This window comes from Patiria miniata, unplaced genomic scaffold (assembly GCF_015706575.1).
Source record: "Patiria miniata isolate m_02_andy unplaced genomic scaffold, ASM1570657v1 HiC_scaffold_5, whole genome shotgun sequence".
Taxonomy (NCBI): domain Eukaryota; kingdom Metazoa; phylum Echinodermata; class Asteroidea; order Valvatida; family Asterinidae; genus Patiria; species Patiria miniata.
Window position 1 is genome coordinate 5603388 of NW_024037072.1, and position 22886 is coordinate 5626273.

The window sequence follows — 22886 nt, forward strand, 5'->3', positions numbered from 1 at the left end:
GCATCATAATTTTACAAATGAATACAGACATTTTAATTATTGTCAGATGAAGGTTTTTGTCAAACATTTTTATAACGATATTTAAAGTTTAAAATAGAAATTAATTATCAGAAAATGCTTTATATATTTTATTTTGATTATTTATTCTGAAATACAATTTTGGTCGAGGATAATTTCTTTTAGACGGGTGCTCTATCACATGCGCTGTCAAAACAACAGTACGTGGTATTTTCAATTCATAAAAGGAAGAAGTCTGGGTATACTTCAACATGTTAAACACATCAAGTGATGAACATTTTCCCCGGTTTCGTTAAAAATCATCACAAAGAAGATCATGGTAAGTTGATGAACCATGGTTGAACCACATACATGTGTGTACATCGATTGAGAGTTTGAGATCAGGAAAGTTTGCCGTCTAGCATCGGTATTAATTATAGCTCATAGGACATAGCATCCCGAAAAAATGTGTGGCGCGCAGCGACAACCAAAGTTCTAGCCAAATTCGCCCCCAGATCATGCACGATAAGCGCGAGTAAAACGAACTCGCCCCGCTTATCTTTATTTACAACACTAAAAAGTCATAATGTGATTGATGATCATGCAATTATGCATAAAGTTGAATTAAAATCTTTTTGGAGCTGTCATGACGGCTGTATTTTAAAAATAATCAAGAATGTTAATTATTTCTGTATAAACAGGTTTTTATTAAAACTTACAGATTTTTTTTCTTCGAAGTGGCTATCGTTACGGCAGCCGTTGTTTAGCGCCCTCTACGATACTTTTTTTGATACGCACGCAGGTATATAATTATTTGTTTCCCCACGTTTTAGCGAGCAGTGCAACAGCTCAGTCGATAGAGGGTAGGATTTTGCACCGAGAGGTTGCGGGTTCGCATCTCAGTTTTGCACTCGAATTTTTTTCCTTTTCTAACCTGAGGCTTTGGAGGATTTTTTTTAAAAGGGAAATAAAGTCCGAATTTCATAACGTTCAAAATCAAATTCACTTTTTTCCTTATAATTTTATATTTTCTTCTCATGTTTTTATAAAAGTTGCAGTAGGCCTACTACCGTAACGATAGAAAATGGGAAATGCGTTACGGCTGCCGTAACGATAGCCATTGCGTTTTTTTTATTATAAAAAAATTGTATTATTAATAATAAAATGGTTAGTGTGGACATGTTATAATAATGAATGCTGAAATTGTTCAAATGGAAAAAATTCCATACTGGATCACCAACTTTAATACATGTACCTGCCGCCAAACACATCAATTTTCACCTCACCTTGTGATTCCACCCAAGAGGAATCTAGTCCGAGTAACTTAACTAGGTCTCTACGGATCGCTTTTTTAACATTGGGACATGGTCGGGCGATAGTAAAGTCCGAGATCGATGGCCGTATTGCGTCTACTTATAATTTTTGTTGACCATTTTCACTCAGTCATACCCCAAATCAAAATCTTCAGATTTCACCCCCAAAACAGTCTTCAAACTGCCTTATGCACCCCTGTAGGCTTCAGTTATCTTCATCATTGTCTTACCCTGAAATTTCCTTAACAAAATAAAAACCCTGCCATGCCTGGCTGGGCCTGCCCTCTATCCATGACACCCCTGTTTACTCTAAATTTCGCTAACTAGTTTCAAGTCCAAATTAAACCTAAGCATAGATTTTTGTTCTCTTATAGAAACAGGGCCCGTAACTTAACAATTGTCAAAACATTGCCAGTTCATCTCAATACCAAAAAAACTATGTCTAGAACGTGGGATTACACATCAGCTGGTGAAAACATCTGTGATTCATTCGCACTCTAGTTTTCACTGGTTGCTGTGCAGCTGTGTGTTACCATTCAGCACTCCAGACTCAAGAGCCATTGGGTGTCAAGAAAATGTGTCTAGGAGCTAGCTAAGCCAACGGAAAAAAATCCTGGATGTCCGTGGTCACCTATTTCTTTAGGTCCCAATGATTCTGTGGGAACATTTTTCAAAGTAAAACTCCACAAAACCCACGTTGAGTGTAACCCCCGGAACCACTCCAGGTTTGCAAGGGTTGGACTAAAAGAGTTTCCAGAACGGCCCAAATTCACTTTGCAGCTACATGTAGTGCTGTAGTGATTTCCTGACTACACAAAAATTGAATTTAAATTTATAGAAGCCTCTCTGAATTTTACTGCCTTTCCATGACCAGCTTTGCTGCAGAGCAATATTCCTACATTACTGCATTTTTCAGCTACCACGCCATGTACCATTATGTACATTCCAAAAGGGGTATTTAAGCAAGGTAATCTGCAGTTACTCCCCACTTTTTGCATGGACACGATTTATTAGGATATACAAATTAGTTGCACATTTTGTACTGGGAACCAGTCTAGGCCTAGGTCTCGCCCAACTCTCCTTTTTGTGGCCGTTGGGTAGTCCCATAAATGTGGCCAATTTACTGGACTACTACCTCCGTAAGTAAGGGCCACACTTGGAACATGTATCTGAAAATGTAGAAGTTCGTCAAATTCTTATTTTCACATTTAGACTATCTTTGTAGTTTATTTACCAACGTATTCACCCTCTTTATAGCGATAGAAAAGAAGTCCCGCATTTTTCAGACGTCTAGTTTTCCTGTAAGTTCGTGTTAGAATTTAGATATGCAAACATGTACAAACGAACCTGGAAATTACATAAAAAATAGACTAAAGAAACTAGAAAGGAGGGACTACATGTACTTTTCTATCACTTTAAAGAGGGTGAGTGTGCTTCTAAAGCATAAATAAATTATTGGGTACTTGTGCATGGAGCCGAACGCACCTCATTTGTATCCATTCTTGAAATATTTGAAATTTTAAGCCAATAAAGGCCAGCAAAATTAATGGATTTTAATGTTTTTTTAATTTGTTTGTTATAAGGTTTTTTTAATGGTTTTTAGATAATTGTTGTTGATTGTAAAGTGCCTTGAATGTCAGTTTGACGGATTTTGATGTTACATAAGAATATTATTATTATTTTGAGCATAAATAACTTGAACAGTGGTGTTTGTTCATGCAGAACATCTCAAAGTGGGATACATTGTAAAGAATGCTTGTTGCCTCAACAAAAAACACCCAAGTTTTGTAGAATTTGTGCATCCTTTGTTGTGTTCTGAAAGAATTTTCTTGTAATTGATGAAGCGCAGTGCTTGCTATTCATACACACAAAGCAGACAGTTATGACACACCAACAATAACCAGCACAGTACAAATAAAGATATCCGTTCTCCTATTTAGGCAATGCTTGGAAAGCCATACCACAACAATGGTCTTCTTTTTTTTTCAAGGCCTTGATATGTTTTTTGATGACCTGTCCACCTGTAAAATGGTTCTTGATTTGTAATGTAAGTAAATATTTGCTTTTCTTTTCCCCACAGAAACTATCATTTTTGCGGCTTGCTATGAAAACAGGAACTGGTGGTGAACTTGTAGTCTTTGGACCACTCCCCGCTGATACGTTAACCACAGGAAGCATGGACAAAACTGCAAGACCATGTACTTCATCACAGGATACCATTTAATTGCACATTTTTTGCTATGGAACCCCAACTGTGGAAGGGCCATTGAGTCTAAAGTGCGCATAGTTTGAAAGACTTGCATACCGTTGTTGTAATTCAACATGCTACAGTGTTGCTTACTGCGTTGGAAGTGGAGTACTAGATTATTTTGAGAACCACATGCAACATGGTTGAAATTTTGTAACATAAGTTGAGCAACAGCACAAAATAAATTCAAAGAGAAACTGATGATTGCCCACTAGTATGTCACGAAATGGCTCCTCGTCAGCGACAAGCCAGCAAGAAGCAGCTCCAGAGAGGCGGGGCTTCTAAATTGTTCCGCCCACAAAATGGGAGTGGCGCTCACCACACCCCTGAGAGCCACCTGAAGGAGCCTTTGGCCCCCCAGTCACCATTTTCTGGAGTTCAAATTTGTGTGTATGGCGCCGTCTTTTCTCTGGCTTTGCTTTGTTACGCCAACACGCTCAGCCACGATTTGGTCCACGATGATATTTTTGCCATTGAGGGCAACAGGGACGTACGTGGGGAGTCCCCTCTGCGGAATCTACTGCTGGATGACTTCTGGGGGAAGCCGATGTGGGACAACACAAGCCATAAGTCATACAGGCCACTGTGTGTCATCACATTTAGGTATGTTATATGCAAATACAATGTACTATATTAATGCTTTTATGAAGAGACACATTTTTGTCTTTGTCATGTTTGTGGAAAATGTGACAGTATGATGTCACTGTACATTTACTAATTGTCCCTTGTCACCTTGTAAGAAATTGGAATGCCTAAAATGTGGTGTTGTTTTTTTATTAAGTGTGTGGCGTTTTGAAACATGCTCCTTCATTGTCTGAGATTTGTACATTAACATATTTGTTTATAAACTTTACTATTACATGTGCATGTACATTGTGTCCAGAATTTGGACTTGGTCATGAGGTCTAAAATTATATACATGTACATGTATGAGCCACATCATAAAGGGAATATACAACATTTGTAAACATCAAAAAACGAAACTACCAAATGATCACGAAATACTTTACTGGACTATTACTAGTGAATAATGACATTCTAAAGCATCCTGTGCAATCATGGCACCTGGTGTGCTGGCATTTTCAGGAAATGTGGTATTTTTGTATCAATTTCCAATGCTGGTCGGCTGACAATGATACTCGGGTGTAATATCAGTTAAATTACCATATGAAAAAATTTAGAGCTTAGTAAAAAGTAAAAAAAATTGTTGTGAGATTTAATGCATTAATAATGATTGATTAAATTAAATTAAATCTCATTACATGTGATTAAATTATCAAAGAGGTTTGTAATGGTACGCAACACAGTTGCTTTGTGCTGACTGTAGCTCTTCAGGAATCCTTGCAGTTTTTAAGAAGGAAGAAAAGATATTGACAACATTTAATTGATTTAAATGCACTTATACCTGATGAATATACTCTTATAATTTTGTTTTAGACAGTTGTAATATGTTTTTCATTTGCCAATCATGTCTGGCTTTCAGATTGAACCATATGCTCCATGGCCTGCACCCCATGGGATACCATCTTGTCAACATCCTCCTCCATGCCGTCGTCAGTGTTCTCTTCACCTATGTCTGCCAGACGGTAGTGTTTACTGAGATGATGCCCACTGCAGTAGCTGGTGTCTTGTTTGCCACGCACCCAATACACACTGAAGCGGTGAGTTCAAAATGAGAACATGCTGTGCTCAACGTTCAAGGAGGCTGTTAACTGCACCCCCACCCCTAAAAAAGCCTACAACAAACAAACAAACAAACATGCCCAACAACCCCCCCCCCCACAAAAAAACCTGTAAAAACCCAAAACTAAAACAAACCTTTACCTAGAAAATCTGTTTTTAGATTATGCTAAAACTGTCCAATAAGTATTTTTCTGATTTTTTTTAATTTTCCCACAAACGTAACCTGTCACTACAAAATGAGCTTAAAGTTGGAAATTGGCATTTTGCAGAATAGTTGGGCAAAACCAAAATTTGAAGGGGGGGTCAATTCATTTTAATTTTTTTATTAGTGAACCTTAATCTGTCAAACATTTTAAAACCTATCTTCAAAAGCGTATTATTAGTTGACTGTTCATTAACTTAAACAGAACTACAGAATTTTTAAATGCCATTTTTGAGAATCCATTTTACAACTTTCAAGTTAGTCTGTAGTTAATATCTCCGTTACTGAACTCAGAACCCCTAAACGTTGTACCAGTGGAAAGCTTTTCTGCAAAATCCAAATAAATAAATACCTATCATCTTGTGATAACAGGTCTTGTGATGACACAAATATTGATCCTAATTTTCTAACTTAGTATTATTTGATTTAGTATTATTTATTCCCCACAGTGATTTAAAATCCTTTAATTTTATTTGTCAATATCGGTCTTAAATCATAGCTGATAAATATGGTTTTGTTTATCCTCAGGTTGCTGGGGTAGTTGGCCGTGCTGACTTGATGGCCTGCCTGTTCTTCTTACTGTCATTTCTTGCCTTTCAAAGGTAAGTAAAGAAAAATGTGGTTTGGAATCAAAAATAGAAATACACAGTTGCCAACTATTCCTTTGTACATGCCAATTGTTTTTTCTCTTTTTTTAAACAAAGTTAAAGGCATATGTAAACTTGAAATAGTAAAAACTTTGCTGCACATGTGCATTAATTAGCTTGAAGTGTTACAGGTAATATGCAACATTTGCTTTTGCTGTACTTTTCAGAAATGGATGGATTTGGGGTTACATGTTTTATAGCAAGTGTTGGTACTTGTTACACTGACCTATTAAAAGTTTTGTGTTTTAATAATAATGTTGGAAAAATCAAGAAAAAAAGTCCTGTTGTAGTCTGGCTCCCTGACCCTACTTCAGATGAAATGGCGTATTTTATAGATGTTAAGGAATTGTTATGTCAAGGAACCAGACTAACTGGCTGGCACCCATTCACAGTTTGTAACCGATTGCAAAAAAATGGGTACTAACTAAATTTGATAAATTTGGGGCAGTATTTGAAAAAAAAGTTAAGGTTTTTTTCTAACGATGGTCAGCTGACCATCGTTGGAAACTGATACAAAAATTCCACTTTTCTTGAAAATGACATCCTACAAGGTTCCACGATTTCACAGAATGCTTGAGACTATAATTCACTACAGTCAAGTAAGGTATTTCATAATTTGGTAATTTTGTTTTACAATTTTTCAAATATTGTATATTACTATACTTTTAACTGGGCTTTACACTTTAAGATGAAATGTGTCGACACCCATACATTGCTTCCTTTCCTAAAAAGCCTGCTAGATATTTGACATACAGTTCTTTCTGTGTTTCTCACAGGAGTATCAAACAGGGAAAATCAGGCTTTGCATTTACTGACAGACCAGGCAGTCTGGTACTCAGTCTCCTGCTTGTCGTGTGTGCACTGTTGAGCAAGGAGCATGGTGCCACCGTACTAGGAGTGTTCATGGTCTATGATGTCATGATGACATCACGACCAGGGATTTACAGGTATGTTGAACAGCTTCAATCAGCAAAGATTTTTTATGACTAAAAAGATAACAATGCAGAAAAATATTTCTGGTCAAAAGTAAAAGTGTTATTGAAACTTAAACTCTGGAAATGGACAGTGTTTATACTAATTATTGTGATTTTTTAAACAGTTGAATTATTAATTTTAATATTAATAGTTAATCCTTTCATCTTAACAACTTACACTTGTTCTTCAAATAATACATCTCTCTCGTTGAGTAAATTAATACCGATGTTAATTATTATGTGTATTTACGAAGTGCCAATGTTCACCATTTTGGTGCTCAGGAATGACAAGTGCTATACATTGACACTTTTACGGATAGATCAGAAGTGTGTAGTGAAGTATGATCACTTTGTGTTCTGGGAAAGTTTGCATGACGAACTGGGATTTTGTGCAGTGCAAACTGTCCCGCAATGCGTAAGATACACATTCACTGCATCCTTGGCTATCTGTAAAAAGGGTCCATGGTATGTTATTATTACATGTACCCCTGCTCAACAGACTTATCAAGTATTTGCTGCTACCGTTTTGCTGCGATCGGCTCAATGAAAAAAAAAAAAAACCTTTGCCCATTTAAGCATGCATTTCCTTTGTGGAGAGAAACACGTGAGAAAAGTGTGTTGCCTAGGGACACACAGACTGCAACCCCACCCATTGGAATTTGAACCCACCATCTCTAGTTTCTCTATATAGGTAATTCCAGCGTTAGGAAAAGGAACTATGTCCATGACAAAGCAAATTAACCATGATATCCAGCGCCAAGTCTGTGCGTAATCTCATTGACCATTACTGGATGATGGATCTATAAAATTTGTAAAATACATTTTCAGGTTTATTGACTGAGCTCTAAAAAGTTGGGCTCTAACACAAAAATGCTGGTCTTAAACTCAAGATAGCAACCAATCATTGTCAAAAAATAACAGAATTTCAAATTTCTTAACCTTTTCCAAACTGTTTTAATAATCTCCCTAACATTGCATGTTGTTAACCTTTAACCTCCTAACCAGGACCCTTCCATTTCTCTGTAGGGTACTGATAACAAGACGATTTGGGAGGGGCTGCATGCCACTGTTTAAACGGTGTGCAGTTATTGTTGCAACTGTAAGTAAGCGACTGCGGTGACTTGTGTTTTTCCCCCTTTTTACTCGATGCACATTTCTAACCTCAATTCCCTTCTTATATTCCATCTAATTGCCACTTTCGTTTAACAATTAAATATTGACATTGTGAATTTGTGGTCACACCATGCAGAAATTCTCTCTGCACCAAAATACTTTGTTCATGTTTATGAGAGACTTTAAAAGAAACCTTTCATACTTTTTGCTTCACTTGTAAATTTTGTTTACGAAAGGTTGAGCTTATTGTTATCACATTGATGTTTGAGTAAACAACCTATGCTTTATGAAGTATATTTCATTGCAGATTCCCTATTAGTTTTGCCAAATGGAGTGATTTCATATGTCACAGATTCTTTAGTTTCTCTTTTTAGACCAAGATTTTTTTTGCACAAGGTTTCCTCTTCTAGACTTTGTTAATTTTGTTCTCTATCCTGGTTGCTTGTTGTTTCAGGTGTGTGTTGTGCTGTTCTTAAGGGTCTGGATGCTGCAGGGTCACTTGCCTCACTTCTCAGAGCAGGATAACCCTGCATCGTTTGCTCCGCATCTACTGACAAGGTGTGAGGAGATTTTTTTTTTTATCATACATGGATAAATAAAAGCCCCCTAATTCCACAAATTTCATAATAAAATCTATTCGAGCTGAGTTAAATTTGATATTGGGTTTTACCCTTCACTGTCCGAGGACTTGCGAGAAACAAGTCACAAGCTACTCTGGTATGACTCGAACCCACGACGTCCTGCTCATTAGTGCATACGTCTTACCACCCGACCACCGAGCTTGGGGTCGGTTGGCTGGTTCCAATCTCTTATATATAGCAGTGGTTACCAGCAGTGGGTACCGCAACAAAACTGATTAACATTGCCAATTGGAACACACCCGGCAGCTATGAAGGATACAGAAAACAAGGACACCTTGAAAAAAAACACTGTATAAATTCACGATCAACTGAAAGCTTACATTGTCCAGGAGTTATTCATCAATTAATTTTTAAAATTAAAAAACAAATGTTGTTAACTTGAGATGCCATACAAATGCATTGAGATGCAGTGTTTTTAAATTTAAAAAAAAATCATCCTTTTGCAGGAAAAAGATTCCAGCTTAAATTGGGTGCATCAAAAAAGTATTTTAAAAATGTATAGTCGTAGTTTGCCTGAAAACCATGCAAACTGAATGTTTGGCAATATTTACAAACATACATCAGCTTTTTTCCTGTGATGCACTCCACGTACACAACAGGATTTCTGCTACTTACAGCACAATAATATTTTAATAACCAACAGTTCTTTTGATGTTCTCTTGCGCATTGCAGTATTTTGTTCAAAGTTTAAAGTCCTTTTTTATGTTTTTCCCCCCAGGTTTTTGACCTACAGCTACCTGGTTTTCTTCAACGTCTGGTTGCTACTGTGCCCTTTGACCCTCTCCTATGATTGGCAGATGAACAGCATCCCATTGGTGGAATCATTATGGGATGTGCGTAACCTGGCAACCATAACTACAGTTATCACCCTGGGGTTTCTGGCTGTGAGCTGTATTGTCGTAAAAAAGGTATGCAGGTTAAAAACATCACAGATTGTTTAATAAGTTTTCAGTTCTCAATTGTAAAACTTTATAAAGCGAATGACACCAAAAGTCTTACTGATTACTGCAAATACTGATTTCATTTTTGTTAAACATCAGATTGATGTGGCATAGACCTATTATTTGTGTACATTTTCTCCTTCGTGATCATATTTAGCAACTATTTGTACTTTGTTTCTGGCATAGAATTATGAAAATATGTATTTGAGCAGCTTTATTTTTCTTCTTATTTTTTTTCCAAGGGTATGCCCAAACAGTATGGTTTTCATTGGGGCCTTGTTTGCAATACAAATTACTACATACAATTCAAAACAGAATTCTCCTGACTGTTCGAAACATTGAGTCCCTCCAGTTTTTTTCAGAACCACACATACTCACAAAAGAGATTTATTCACATGGTGCTACCGCAAACTTATCTTGTCTTAGAATTGAATGTATGGACAAACACAAAGTAAATTTCCTTTATGCAATGCAAAAATAAACATTTTAGGCATCCATAACTTGACTATTCATGGTAACCCAGTTAGTATTGCGACTATGTTAAAGTGAAAGGTGGTGATTTGTTACTGTTGTTTACTGCCTCATCTTGTAGGACCAGGATCGACGCGTCTTAGTCCTTGGCCTGTCATTTCTTGCCATTCCATTCCTCCCTGCCTCTAATCTCTTCATCAGGGTCGGCTTCGTGGTCGCTGAGAGAATTCTTTACATTCCAAGGTATATTAATTTTCAACTTGTTATATCTGTATTAACGATTCTAACGAGCATTTTAGATGCACATATATCTGGTAGGTGGTAGGCACAGCTGGCTTAGCAGTCATAGCATAGCTGTATCAGGTTTCTTAACAATCACAGCCAGTCAATCCTGCTTTATGAAGGCAGGGAGCACTCAAATGTTAAAAACAGTCACTTGATTTATTTTCACTGCTGGGCTGGCCTTGTTGAAATTGCCAGCCAGTGAGGAAGGGTTTTAAAGAGAAGGTTTGTATTTTGAAAGAAGATTGGAATGAACTGAGAAATAAAATATGATAGTTCAGTAATATATTACATGACAGGGCAAGAAAACCAAGACTCATATGAAAATTGAATTGATCTGTTTCTCCCTGTAGTATGGGCTACTGCATCCTGTGTGCCCATGCTCTCAGTAAGCTGGGAGGGTTGAGCAGCAAACATGGCAAGACTATAATGATGATTATTGTCGCTGTGATCACACTGTTGTATATTGGGAAAACCGTCACAAGGAACCAGGTCTGGAAGTCAAGGGAATCCCTGTTTAGGTAAGATAAAATGTAGAGTCAAATATGTCAGGGTATTTTGTAACTGGTTAGTGTTTTAGTGTGAGTGGGCTTGAAATACCCACTGGTCCATGGCTCTGAGGAAAGTGGTTTAAGTGCATGTGTCTGGCGACTGTTATGATCAAACTGGAGCGGTGTTCTAGTAGAGTTTCAAATGAGTTCTGTCTCCAGTTTTCGGCATTAAAAGACGGGGAATATTTTTGTCTATTCTGTCTGGATGGGATGCCTGTGAGGTGAAAGGCAAGTAGGGATAATAAAGTGGCTTGCACAAGGACAACATACAGGGTGAGTAAAAAAAAACGAAACCCAATTGTCGGGACTATTGTTTTATGAAGTTCTGCATGTAGCACTTTCAAAATCTAGGACATAACAGCCCAATTCATAAGCTTTCTTTTAGTACAAGAATCATTCAAATCACTCATGTACTTTTCAAGTTACGGAGTTTTAAACACAGCCACCGTTTTAGAGTTCTGTCCACGTATCGCAAAAAAAGGTGCGCGTTCTTTCAGCCAAACGAAAACAATTCACACACATCCCTGTGATTTGTTTTCGTTTTGCTGAAAGAACACCGAACTTTTTTGTGATTCGTGGACAGAACCTTAAAACAATGGTTGTGTTTCAAATTCCGTAACTTGAAGAGTACATGAGTCATGTGAATGATTCCTGTGCTAAAACAAAGCTTATGAATTGGGCTTTTATATCCTAGATTTTGAAAGTGCTACATGCAAAACTTCACTAAACAATGGTCCCAACATTTGGGTTTCATTTTTTTTTACTCACCCTGTATAGTTGGCAGCTGGATTCAAAACCCTTAATCTCTGATCATGAGTCACAAAGCTGAGGCCACATTCCCCCGCACTACTGTAGAGTTTCAAACTGATCGATATGTCAGGACTGATCATTATTTCTTGGCGAACCTTCTACTTGAATTCCAATTAGAATCAAGTTAACTCCAACACTAATCTTGGTATTTAAACTGGAAAACTGTTATTTTTATTTTGCCACTGGTCATGTAAAAATACTTGGTGCTAAAAATTTGAGCTACTTGTAATGTAGTCCAGAAGATTGAAGATTATTAACTGAAATTTGGAGTCACACATGTCTGAATGTTGGTCAGAACACTCTTTTATGTGTTACCCTGCAGTAAAATCTTGCTGAATAAATTCTCTGTTGCTCCTCCTTTGTGATTCTTCCAGGTCTGGTTTAGAGACTTTACCGCACAATGCTAAGATGCATTACAACTATGCTAACTTCCTCATGGACAGTGGACAGAAGCAAGATGCAATACACCACTACCAAACATCCCTCAGGTAAAATTGGAAGAGGCAGTTTGAATGGGCTTTGGTTCATGTATCTAAATTGGGGCTAATCCATTGGAATAAGGTGGGGCAGGTGGACGTGTGTATGACAGGCCAATACATAACCCTATATCTGCCCTTTCAGATTGGTGAGGGTTAAAAACTCATTTGTTATGCTTCTTCTTTTAGTTCTCTATGGATAAAACTGAAGCTGCACGCAGTTATCATATTTGTATTTTACAAGAAATGGTTTACTTAAAGGGAATATACATCATTTGCTTTTGCTGTAATTTTCAGAAATGGATGGAATTGGGGGGTTGGAAATATATAGCAAATATAGTTACACTGACTTTTTTGAGGTTTTGGGTTCGAAAATGCTATAAAAACCAAGAAAAACGATCATTTTCCTGTAGTCTGGTTCCCTGACTCCATATAAGAAGAAACAGAGCAGTTTACATACATTGGGGAATTGTAAGGTAAGGGAACCAGTCTAGCTGGCTCGTACCCGTTCATAGGTTTGTAATCGATTGCAAACAAGTGCGATGGTCAATTGGGGCCAGTATTTAAAAAAAAGCCAGTTGTTTCCAACGCTGATCGGCCGATCAGCGTTGGAAATTGATACAAAAATACCACTTTTCTTGAAAATGACAGTATACCAGGTGCCATGATTTTACAGGATGCTTTACACTGTCATTCACTAACAGTCAGCAAGGTATTTCAAAATGATTTGGTAGTTTTATTTTTTGATGTTTGCAAATGTTGTATTTTCCCTTTAAAGGGACTTAGTATTACAAAAAATATTTTGCTTCTCAAGAAAATCTTGTTAAGATCAAAACATCAGGTCCTCTTATTGATTTGTATATTTCAAGTCAATCCAGTCAGTAAGCAGTTCACAGCAGTTGAATTACGACAGTATGTGCATTACAATTCAAAGGTGATCATGTGGTAAATCTTGTTTTTCAGATTGTGGCCGGACCACGCGAGTGCCAACAACAACCTTGGTACACTGCTGAAGGACGACCCCCAGCAAGCTGAGGCTCACTACCGCCGGGCTATACTCATCAATCCTGCCCATGTGAGGGCGCACTTTAATCTTGGCAGTCATCTCAGGTAAGGCGGCACCCAAATTACTCGGCAATAGCCATAACACACATGTTAATGGGAAGTGGCCTCATCTGCTTCCTTAGGCACATGTCGTCGCGTCAGTGCAACAATGTCGTAACTCCATTCTGCAACAAAATTGTATCTCACGCGAAGATGCTCCGTGCAACAATGTCGTAACTCCATTCTGCTACAAAGTTGTATCTCACGCGAATACGCTCTATGCAACAAGGTCGTATCTCGACGTCCTTTGACTTTGTGTGTACATCTGGGTTATATTAAGTGAGATACAACCTTTTGACATTCTGAAACTTGCGTTTCATGTCCGGCCCATTTTGGGAGATACTACTTTGTTGCACGGACACGACAATGTGTAATTACATATCTTCAAATTCATGCTGTGCCCAACAGAATAATTCCACAGGGATTTTGGTACAGTTCAAAACAAGTCATTTTGAGATAATTGCAAGACTATGTCTTTTTATGCTTACTTCATTCAGCTATGTCTTTGCAAACAGAAGTTTTCGCTTCAGTAAGAACACAAATTTAAAAAGCTGAATAATAATAATTGACTGATTCATTGATCATCTGACAGCAAGCTCGGCCAATTTGAAGATGCCGAATTACTCTTTCGCCGTGCAATCCAACTGAACCCGGAGTTCGCCGATGTCCACACCAACCTCGCCTCGCTGCTGGAAGGCAAAGGTCAACTCCTAGAAGCCGAGCAACTCTACCTGAACGCCATCACATTGGAACCCAAGAATGGAGATTACTGCAACAATTATGGAGCCTTCCTGACTAATACAGGTGAAACAATTGGTGGAAATTGTTAGAAGAATCCCATGTGGATTATTTGTTGCGAATAGACAAAGCCAGTAAGTCCCGCCCACTGCCCACGTAAATAACAAGGCGTGTGTGTCCCCATCGCCACATTGCATGTCCCAGCCGTGGGCGTCGGTACATGTAAGCAGAGGCATGTCGGGCTTTTGGTCACACAATCAGTGATTGGTACAATTATCTGTGGATGAGTTTTAATAGATAGGTTGATAGGACCCAAACCTGATTCACAGTGTTAACCATATTCGCTGGTCTTTTGTGCTAGGAACCTTGGGAAATCTGAGAAACCATTCCTGGGCCTCATCTCCGGGCTGTGGCTACAGGAGATATTTTTGGCCCCTAAGGCCAGGGTTTTTTTTTCTCAAGATGGTGGATTTTCCAAGATGCATCTGTCCATTTCTCAACTCTTTTGCTGAAGCTTTGGGTCCAAAGGAGCCGTCTCCCTTTCCACCAGATTCTAAACTTGGAAGCATAGCTACAATTTTGATTTTGCTGAAAGCTCATAAAAGACAAAATATATTAAAAATGTGTGATTTAAAACACACAAGTAAAAGATGCAGCCGGAAAAAAAGAAGTAGGCGAGGAATAGAAAGTGTTTTGTTTTTTTACTTGGTCTAGCTTCTATAGGGGGATAAGGCTTAATATGGATCTGTGTTCTGCTTCAAGAACATCAAATCATATATTATTAGGCCGAAGTTGGTAGTATTTTCATTTTGTTTGGACATTAGAGACTTCTAAGTAAAGCTGAAGATGCTTCTGAAACTGGAGGCAATTAGTCTCAGGACTACAAAATAGGGAAATAAAGCCCCATGTGAACTTCTGGTGGCTCGGACCTAGGTATTGAATTTCACAGGACTAGGGGATTGTTATGGTTAACGACGTTGAGCATGAATTGATTTATCGTTGTATTGATGCAGGTCGGAACGAGGATGCACGTATACAGTATGAGGAATGCTTACATCTTCAGCCCAATCACACTGTAACCATGGGCAACCAGGCACGTCTCTTGAGAAGGCTAGGCCAGACGAGTCAAGCTGAACAACTCTTCTTAAGGTGAGATCTCAAAATTATTAAGTTATTGAGTCTAATTTAAATCCAAAGTTGTCCTATTCTAATTGGCCATGTGAGGTTTTTAAACTGTGGACACAATACTTTTCCTTTTTGATAGGTCCATTTCATAGCATTCAATATGTTGCATTGCATACCTTGATGAATTAATTGGGGTGGTTAAGGCCATACAAGGAGTAACAGGCAAGGTGCTTTGGGGCGGAACAGGGACTGACGGTTTAAGTAAAATGTAGGTCTCTCCTAAATGACAGCATGTCAGACAAAATAGTTTCACATGGCCTCAAGGTATATTCTCAAGATTTCATTCTGTGCTTGTTTAATTGGTAATTAAAATGATCTTGTTGGGCTTTACACAGACAATGCATTCTTTCCGTTTTCAAGAAAAGCAGTTACAAATTGAAAAATGTTCCCATTTTTAAAGCTTTTGGCGCATGTACTGGCGTTATGTTATTTATTGTGATATTTTCATTTTTCTATGAAGAAATGGGTTTCTTTGTCTTCTACTCTCAGGGCATTATCTCTAGAGCGTCGGGCTGGCTTGCTGGAAAGCCTAGGAGCTTTATACTTCAACACTGATCGTCCAGAGAAAGCCCACGATGCGTACCGAGAAGCAGTGCAACTCAACCCTCAGAGTGCCGAGACAAGAACACACTATGTGAGTCAATCTTGACCCTAATCATCCCCGATCCTTCAAAATCCACTTGCAGGTTTTTAGGATTTTGCAACAATGAGGAAGGTAGAGCCCAGCTACCGTTACTTGAAGAATCAAAATGTGCAATGAGGTTCCAACTCAGTGTTAGATATGGAGAATGGAGAGGCCTTTTCGCACTAGACAAATCTCGGGTTTGACGCAGGGTTGAAAACATGCGCCGTTTCACACTTGAGAATTTTCAACCCTGCGCCAAGCCCGTGTCAACCCTGGGATCGATTTCACACCGGGTTGAACTCAACCCTGCTCCAGACCAGGGTTGAGATTTTCAACCCGGGTTGAAATTCTTGCCAGGGTTCAGAACAGTAGTAACTGAGCATGATAAGCTTGATTTGCATGAAACAAGTGTGAAATGATGCGGGGTTGAATGCGGGTTAAAAAATTAAAAACTCAACCCCGGGGCGGGATTGGGTTCGCCCAGGGTTGAGTTCAACCCCGGTTGAGAGGCTCCAGTGTGAAAAAGACTTAAGAAGGTCCATGTTAATAATGCCATGGACGACTGCACTGTCAGAATGATCAATCAAGGAGTCAGCTCAGCGAATATTAGTGTACATAGTAAGGGATGTTGTTCAAATACAACGAATGTGCTTTTTAGGTTTCTACTGAACAGCGGTGGTTGCAATTAAAGTGTATCTTTGCTTATTTTATGAAAACATTTCAGCGTTCTGTGTGGCAAAGGAAAGCTAAGGGAAATAGAGTGAAATCATTTTTGGATAGGTTTGCAGACTCTGCAGGCAAGCCTGCATACAACCATTTGTTGGAGGAATTTACCCCAAGAGAAGAATGACAAATGTTGTTGAAACGCCCTCACAACGACAACAGCACATGTAAAGAGTGTGCTAGACACAGTATAAAGGACTTGTTATTGCTGTTATTGGTCTTTTACATTTTGTTCAACTGTATGTGTCGATACAGGGTCAGGTTCTGGCGACATTGGGGAAAGTGGAGCAAGCTGTCAAGGAGCTCCAGGTCGCTTTGGAATTAGATGCTGACTACCCGGAAGCCCATCGTCAACTGGCAAGCATCTATGTACTAGCTGGGAAACACAGAGAGGTACATTGTACACATTGGTGGTTCCATGTTTATATTGTTTTGTCTGTCTATTTTGCTGTATATTTGTCTATTTACCGCTGAGATGCTTCTAAATTGGCCAGGAGGTTTGGAAGATTATGCCAGACTAAGGAAGGTCGAGTCCGGGCACTGTCACTTTTAATACATGAGGCTCCTTCAAAAGTTGAATTACAATAAAATGTGCCATTACGTTTCTGCATAAATATGCACAGAATGTATATCTGTACACATTTCTTTTCAATTGAGAAATAGATTGAACAGAAACAAACTTTGTAGCACTTAGATGACAGGGCTCTTGTAAATGCTTGAAACCTAGGATCCTTTAAAGGGAATATACATCATTTGCTTTTGCTGTAATTTTCAGAAATGGATGGAATTGGGGGGTTGGAAATATATAGCAAATATAGTTACACTGACTTTTTTGAGGTTTTGGGATCAAAAATGCTATAAAAACCAAGAAAAACAATCATTTCCCTGTAGTCTGGTTCCCTGACTCCATTTAAGAAGAAACAGAGCAGTTTACATACATTTGGGAATTGTAAGGTCAGGGAACCAGTCTAGCTGGCTTGTACCCGTTCATAGGTGTGTAATCGATTGCAAACAAGTGCGATGGTCAACTGGGGCCAGTATTTGAAAAAAAGCCAGTTTTTTCCAACGCTGGTCGGCTGATCAGCGTTGGAAATTGATACAAAAATACCACTTTTCTTGAAAATGACAGTATACCAGGTGCCATGATTTTACAGGATGCTTTACACTGTCATTCACTTACAGTCCAGCAAGGTATTTCAAAATGATTTGGTAGTTTTATTTTTTGATGTTTGCAAATGTTGTATTTTCCCTTTAAGAGTGATTGATTTTGTTTTTCAATCTGCCCTGTGATAATGTTTATTATGTTCTTTTGATAGGGTTTGAAGCATGCCACAGTTGCTCTCCAGTTGGATCCAGACGCTGATGATGCCAGGAAGGCTGGACTGCTGTTTGATATCGGCAACTGCCTGAAAGAACTGGCCAGAGACCAGCAGGCTATCCAGGTACGCATAGTCATGACCAGCTTTAACCCTAACCATCCCAAATCCTCCAAAATCCTTTTTGCAAATTGGAGGCATTTGCAGGATTGAGGTTACATGGCAAAAGTGTGTTGCTGATTTCGGAGGACGCACTGTGTCAAGGTCTTGGGCCGGACCTTGTGTTGTTTATGCTCAGCCATGCATACATTTAGTCCTTGATTATGCTTGAAATCCTCCGTACTGCTCCAGGATGTCACTGGCCAAGCCTCAACATATTGACACTCGTAGCCGGAGGATTTTGCAGGATTGAGGCAGTGGTCATCCCTCCAAGAACCACATTCAAGAAAGAATGGAGGATTTCGCAGGATTGAGGCTATATGCTATTTTTCCATGAGGCCAATTGGAGGACATTGCAGGATTTAGGTTACATGTATATCCTAGCAAAAATGCCTAGGGAGTTAGGGTTAATAGAACTGTGCATGACCGCACGAGGGCACCATGATGATTTCAACCTTTTCAAAGTGTAGCGATCAGTCCTTTATATAATGGAATAATAAAGACATGTATTCATAAGATGGAATTTGCATCGGGGTGATGTAAATACAAAATTTGGTTTTGCCCTAAACCGACATATTTTACAATTACTGTATACTGAGCGTTGTCCGGAGTGATTGTGAGAAAAAAATCACAAACTTCTCAGGTGGAACTTGAACCAACGACCTCCTGTTTACTAGTTCAGACATCTTACCACTCGACCACAGAGCTTGCTGCAGTCAGTTGGCTTGTTCAAATCTGATACAGCATATATCAGAATCTGATATAAAGAGATGTCATGATGCCGACCCTGTCTACTGCAAAAAAGCAAACAAACAAACAATCCCCCCCCCTAAAAAAGGGCATTTTCCCTGCATGCATGTTTTGTTCTGAAAGATACCATTTTTTTTCCGGTTCTTGTATTGGAAAAATGGCACTTGTCTCAAAAATTGCGATTTGTACTGATTAGCGTTCTTTTAGAACTTTTCGAAAGTTTAGCCAAGTAATTTGGAAGTAGCCATACAGATCGGACATATCAACCCTGACCTATAGTACTGCTGCCCATGTTTCTACTAACCATTAACCATACAATTCCTCTGCACTTCAAATCCCTGCAAAACCACTTCAAATCCCTGCACAATTCTTGTGTGTGGTTAAGCTCAGGGCAAGCAGGCAGATTTGGTCACGCTTCACCGCTCTCCACAGTGTTTTGTGTGAAACAGTAAACACTCTACATGAGATAGAATTTGCGTCGGGGTGATGTAAACTCAATATTAGGTTTGGCCCTACACCGACGTCAGTGAAGGGCAAAACCTAATATTGAATTAACACTGACATAAACCTTCACCAAAAACTGACCTGAAGTGTTTTACATATTGCTCTGAATATTGGCATCTTTAATACTAGGACTAGGGTTAAAGGGAAAATACAACATTTGCAAACATCAAAAAATAAAACTACCAAATCATTTTGAAATACCTTGCTGGACTGTTAGTGAATGACAGTGTAAAGCATCCTGTAAAATCATGGCACCTGGTATACTGTCATTTTCAAGAAAAGTGGTATTTTTGTATCAATTTCCAACGCTGATCGGCCGAAAAAACTGGCTTTTTTTCAAATACTGGCCCCAATTGACCATCGCACTTGTTTGCAATCGATTACAAACCTATGAACGGGTACGAGCCAGCTAGACTGGTTCCCTGACCTTACAATTCCCCAATGTATGTAAGCTGCTCTGTTTCTTCTTATATGGAGTCAGGGAACCAGACTACAGGAAAATGATTGTTTTTCTTGGTTTTTATAGCATTTTCGAACCCAAAACCTCAAAAAAGACATTGTAACTATATTTGCTATATATTTCCAACCCCCCAATTCCATCCATTTCTGAAAATTACAGCAAAAGCAAATGATGTATATTCCCTTTAAGCAATGCTATCATCAGTATCAAGTGTTTTCTGTGGTGATTTTCAGAGTTATCGCGAGGCAGTGAAACTGAACCCCAACCTTAGCTCCGCCCACTTGAACCTGGGCGCCATGCTACACCTCAAGGGAGACTACGCCCAGGCAAGGAGGCATTACAACGAGGCATTAAAGCTGGACCCAGAGAACCACACCCTGAAACAGAACATAGCTAAACTCAACAGGGCTGTGGAGAGACTCAAGAAAAAAGGTAAAAGTCAACTAGAAATAAATTAATCCCGAGGCAGTACAAATAAAGCCAATAAAGCTGACAGGCAAATTTTGAGCTTTGACACTTTCTTCTGCTTGTAGTTTTTAGTGAAACTCCGTGGTCGACAAATCCGGTAATTGTCATTAGTGAGACGGCTACAAGTGCGCATGATTCACATGTTCTTAATTTAAGTTGCCTGGTCATTTCTAATCCTATTGGTCAAAGAAGCATCGACTGCGCACGTATCACCTGCGCACGAGTGACGTCATTTCGGAAATTGTTTCGAATTTTGGCTGTCGGATAATTCTGTACGAGACAAAAACTTTTAGACTAAACTCAGATTCTCAAGGGTTGGAAAGGTCAACTTTTGCAAATTTACAGAGCAAATGCTTGCCATCAATTCGCATTCTCGTTTGCTTTTCTTGCTGTCGCAACACATTTCTGACATCTTGAACTATTGGGGAAATACCAGTCAAAATTTGGCCCATATTTCTTTTACATACACCTATTTTCTCTTGAAAAATTGGAGAGGACAAAGCGATGATCTTTTGGAAAGAAATTTTAAATTATCATTTTGTACTGAAAATGTTTCTCTGAAAATTTATTTTGGAACTATGTTGTACTTTTTAACATACCTTTATATCGTTACAGTTGTTTTTAATGCTATTCCTCGATAATCGTCAAGGAAAGGTTTCTTAATAAAACATTGGACAGCTCAGTACTACATCTGAAATGTTTACATAAAATCTAAACAATTTTTTTAAAATTTATTTAGCTTGCCAGCTGATATTTATTTGCAGAACTCCAAAGAGTATATATTTTATATCAGTGTAGCCAGTAGGCTGTAACAATAAGTCTTATTTTTCTTTTGTTATAAAATTCTTGCCATGATTGCATTGATTATTGTAATATTAAATCAAATTTACAAATAATCAGCTATTTACATGTATTTCATTTTTTTTGTAACAATAATTTGTAACATGCTGTTCATTGTCAGTTGAGGCTATCTCAGTTCTTTCTCCAAAGGCTTGCATATTTTGACAGACATCAAGTTTAGCACATGTTAGACGTATTTGCAAAAATAAAACCAAACATTTTGTTGTATTCTTAGATTTGTTCTACTTACCATACTTTCTTTTCTGTTAATAAAAAGGCAGGACAAGGGTAAGATTACCCTACACATGCATATTATGTAGATGAAATTGACATGCATTGAGCCACAGCAAAATATTGTTCGCAGTAAGGCCAAATAAAAAAAACATGTTTAGCGTGCTGCCTTTTTGAAAAAAAGGAAGGAGGCCCTTTATTTTTTCTTCCAAAATGGCTGCCCGACCCGGCCATTTTTCAAAATGGCTGCCAGTTTTTTTTTTTTTTATGGCCGCCACTTGGACTCGGGAAATGACATACTAGCTTTATATGGGCTAGATGAAACAAAGAGGCGAAAATGATGTCACTGTTTAAAGTTGATCATTTTGGGTGTTTTGTTTTTTTAGTTTTTAAAAAGAGAGGGCCTCCAAAAAGGAAGCGGGCCGGGACGCCAAACATGTTTTTTTTCATTTGGCCTAAAAATATAATTTGTATTTAAAGTCTTTACTTTATTTTCAAGGTATAGAAACGGCCACATTTTAAGCAATTTTGTGAGTGCTTTTTACATACGTATGCAATCGTTGACATGCAATAAAGCGGTGTAATTTTTGGCAGTAAGCTTCAATATTTTTTGTTAGATATTTAAGAATAAAAGTACTTACTAATACTTTTAGTACACTCAGTGTAAAAAATTCAGATTTTTGTCACATATCAGATGTATCAAATCTTAGTATTACCAACATTGATTGTTCATAGAAAAGTATGTGTGTATATATGGTGCCCATAGAACAATTGGATAGATATTTGTATGTGATTTTCTAAATGTAATATATAATTGGATTGTACAAGATTTAATATATGGATTTAGAATTGCAATTATGTGGTGGTATTTGTCAAAATGTTGCCGATGATTTTGTGAAAGTTTAGTGTGTTTAACGCATACATTGTAGCACTTAATATTTTATTTTGATGTTTTTAAAATTGTTAATAGCACAGTTATCACATACGAGAATATAATTGTATGAGGAATTAATGAAAAGCTGAAATTGATATTTGATTAATCGGGTAAATTTGTTTTATGGAAACTGTCATATTAGGTAAACGTTCAATATTCACACAACCTTTACTTCTCAAAATTGATTACCGCAATTGATTTAAACGTCTAACTTGCAATTTTCTAGTGAGACTGACTGTCAGTCAACCTGTCAATCACAAGGTGTCATTGGCAATTTTTTTATTGTGAAGAGAAGATGCATTTTTTTTCTCCGGGCCCTCCGGTTTTCCTCCCTACGGAAAAATCAAACACTTTCGATCTCAGGCTGTGCTCTGTGGTCATATATGGGTCGATGTGGCCGGCAGCCATAGGCACCTTTTACAAGCCAGTGGCTTGACCACATTGTAGCCACGTCCTTCGCAATTCAGCTGTAAGGATGATTAGCCTCCCAAAGTATTTTT

General features: G+C 38.2%; 1 protein-coding gene across 1 annotated transcript; it reads left to right on the forward strand.

Moving 5' to 3' along the window:
• The first annotated feature begins 153 nt into the window (after positions 1-153).
• On the forward strand, positions 154-21604 carry LOC119740755 (protein O-mannosyl-transferase TMTC1-like). The gene is made up of 18 exons (XM_038216162.1): positions 154-337; positions 3391-4161; positions 5042-5219; positions 5972-6045; positions 6867-7037; positions 8091-8163; positions 8632-8735; positions 9537-9726; positions 10352-10473; positions 10866-11033; positions 12248-12361; positions 13313-13459; positions 14046-14257; positions 15205-15340; positions 15866-16010; positions 16980-17117; positions 18041-18166; positions 20147-21604. Exons 2-18 carry the CDS (start codon positions 3785-3787, stop codon positions 20369-20371), a joined length of 2700 nt encoding a protein of 899 aa, XP_038072090.1. The 5' UTR covers positions 154-337; positions 3391-3784; the 3' UTR covers positions 20372-21604.
• The last annotated feature ends 1282 nt before the right edge of the window (positions 21605-22886 follow it).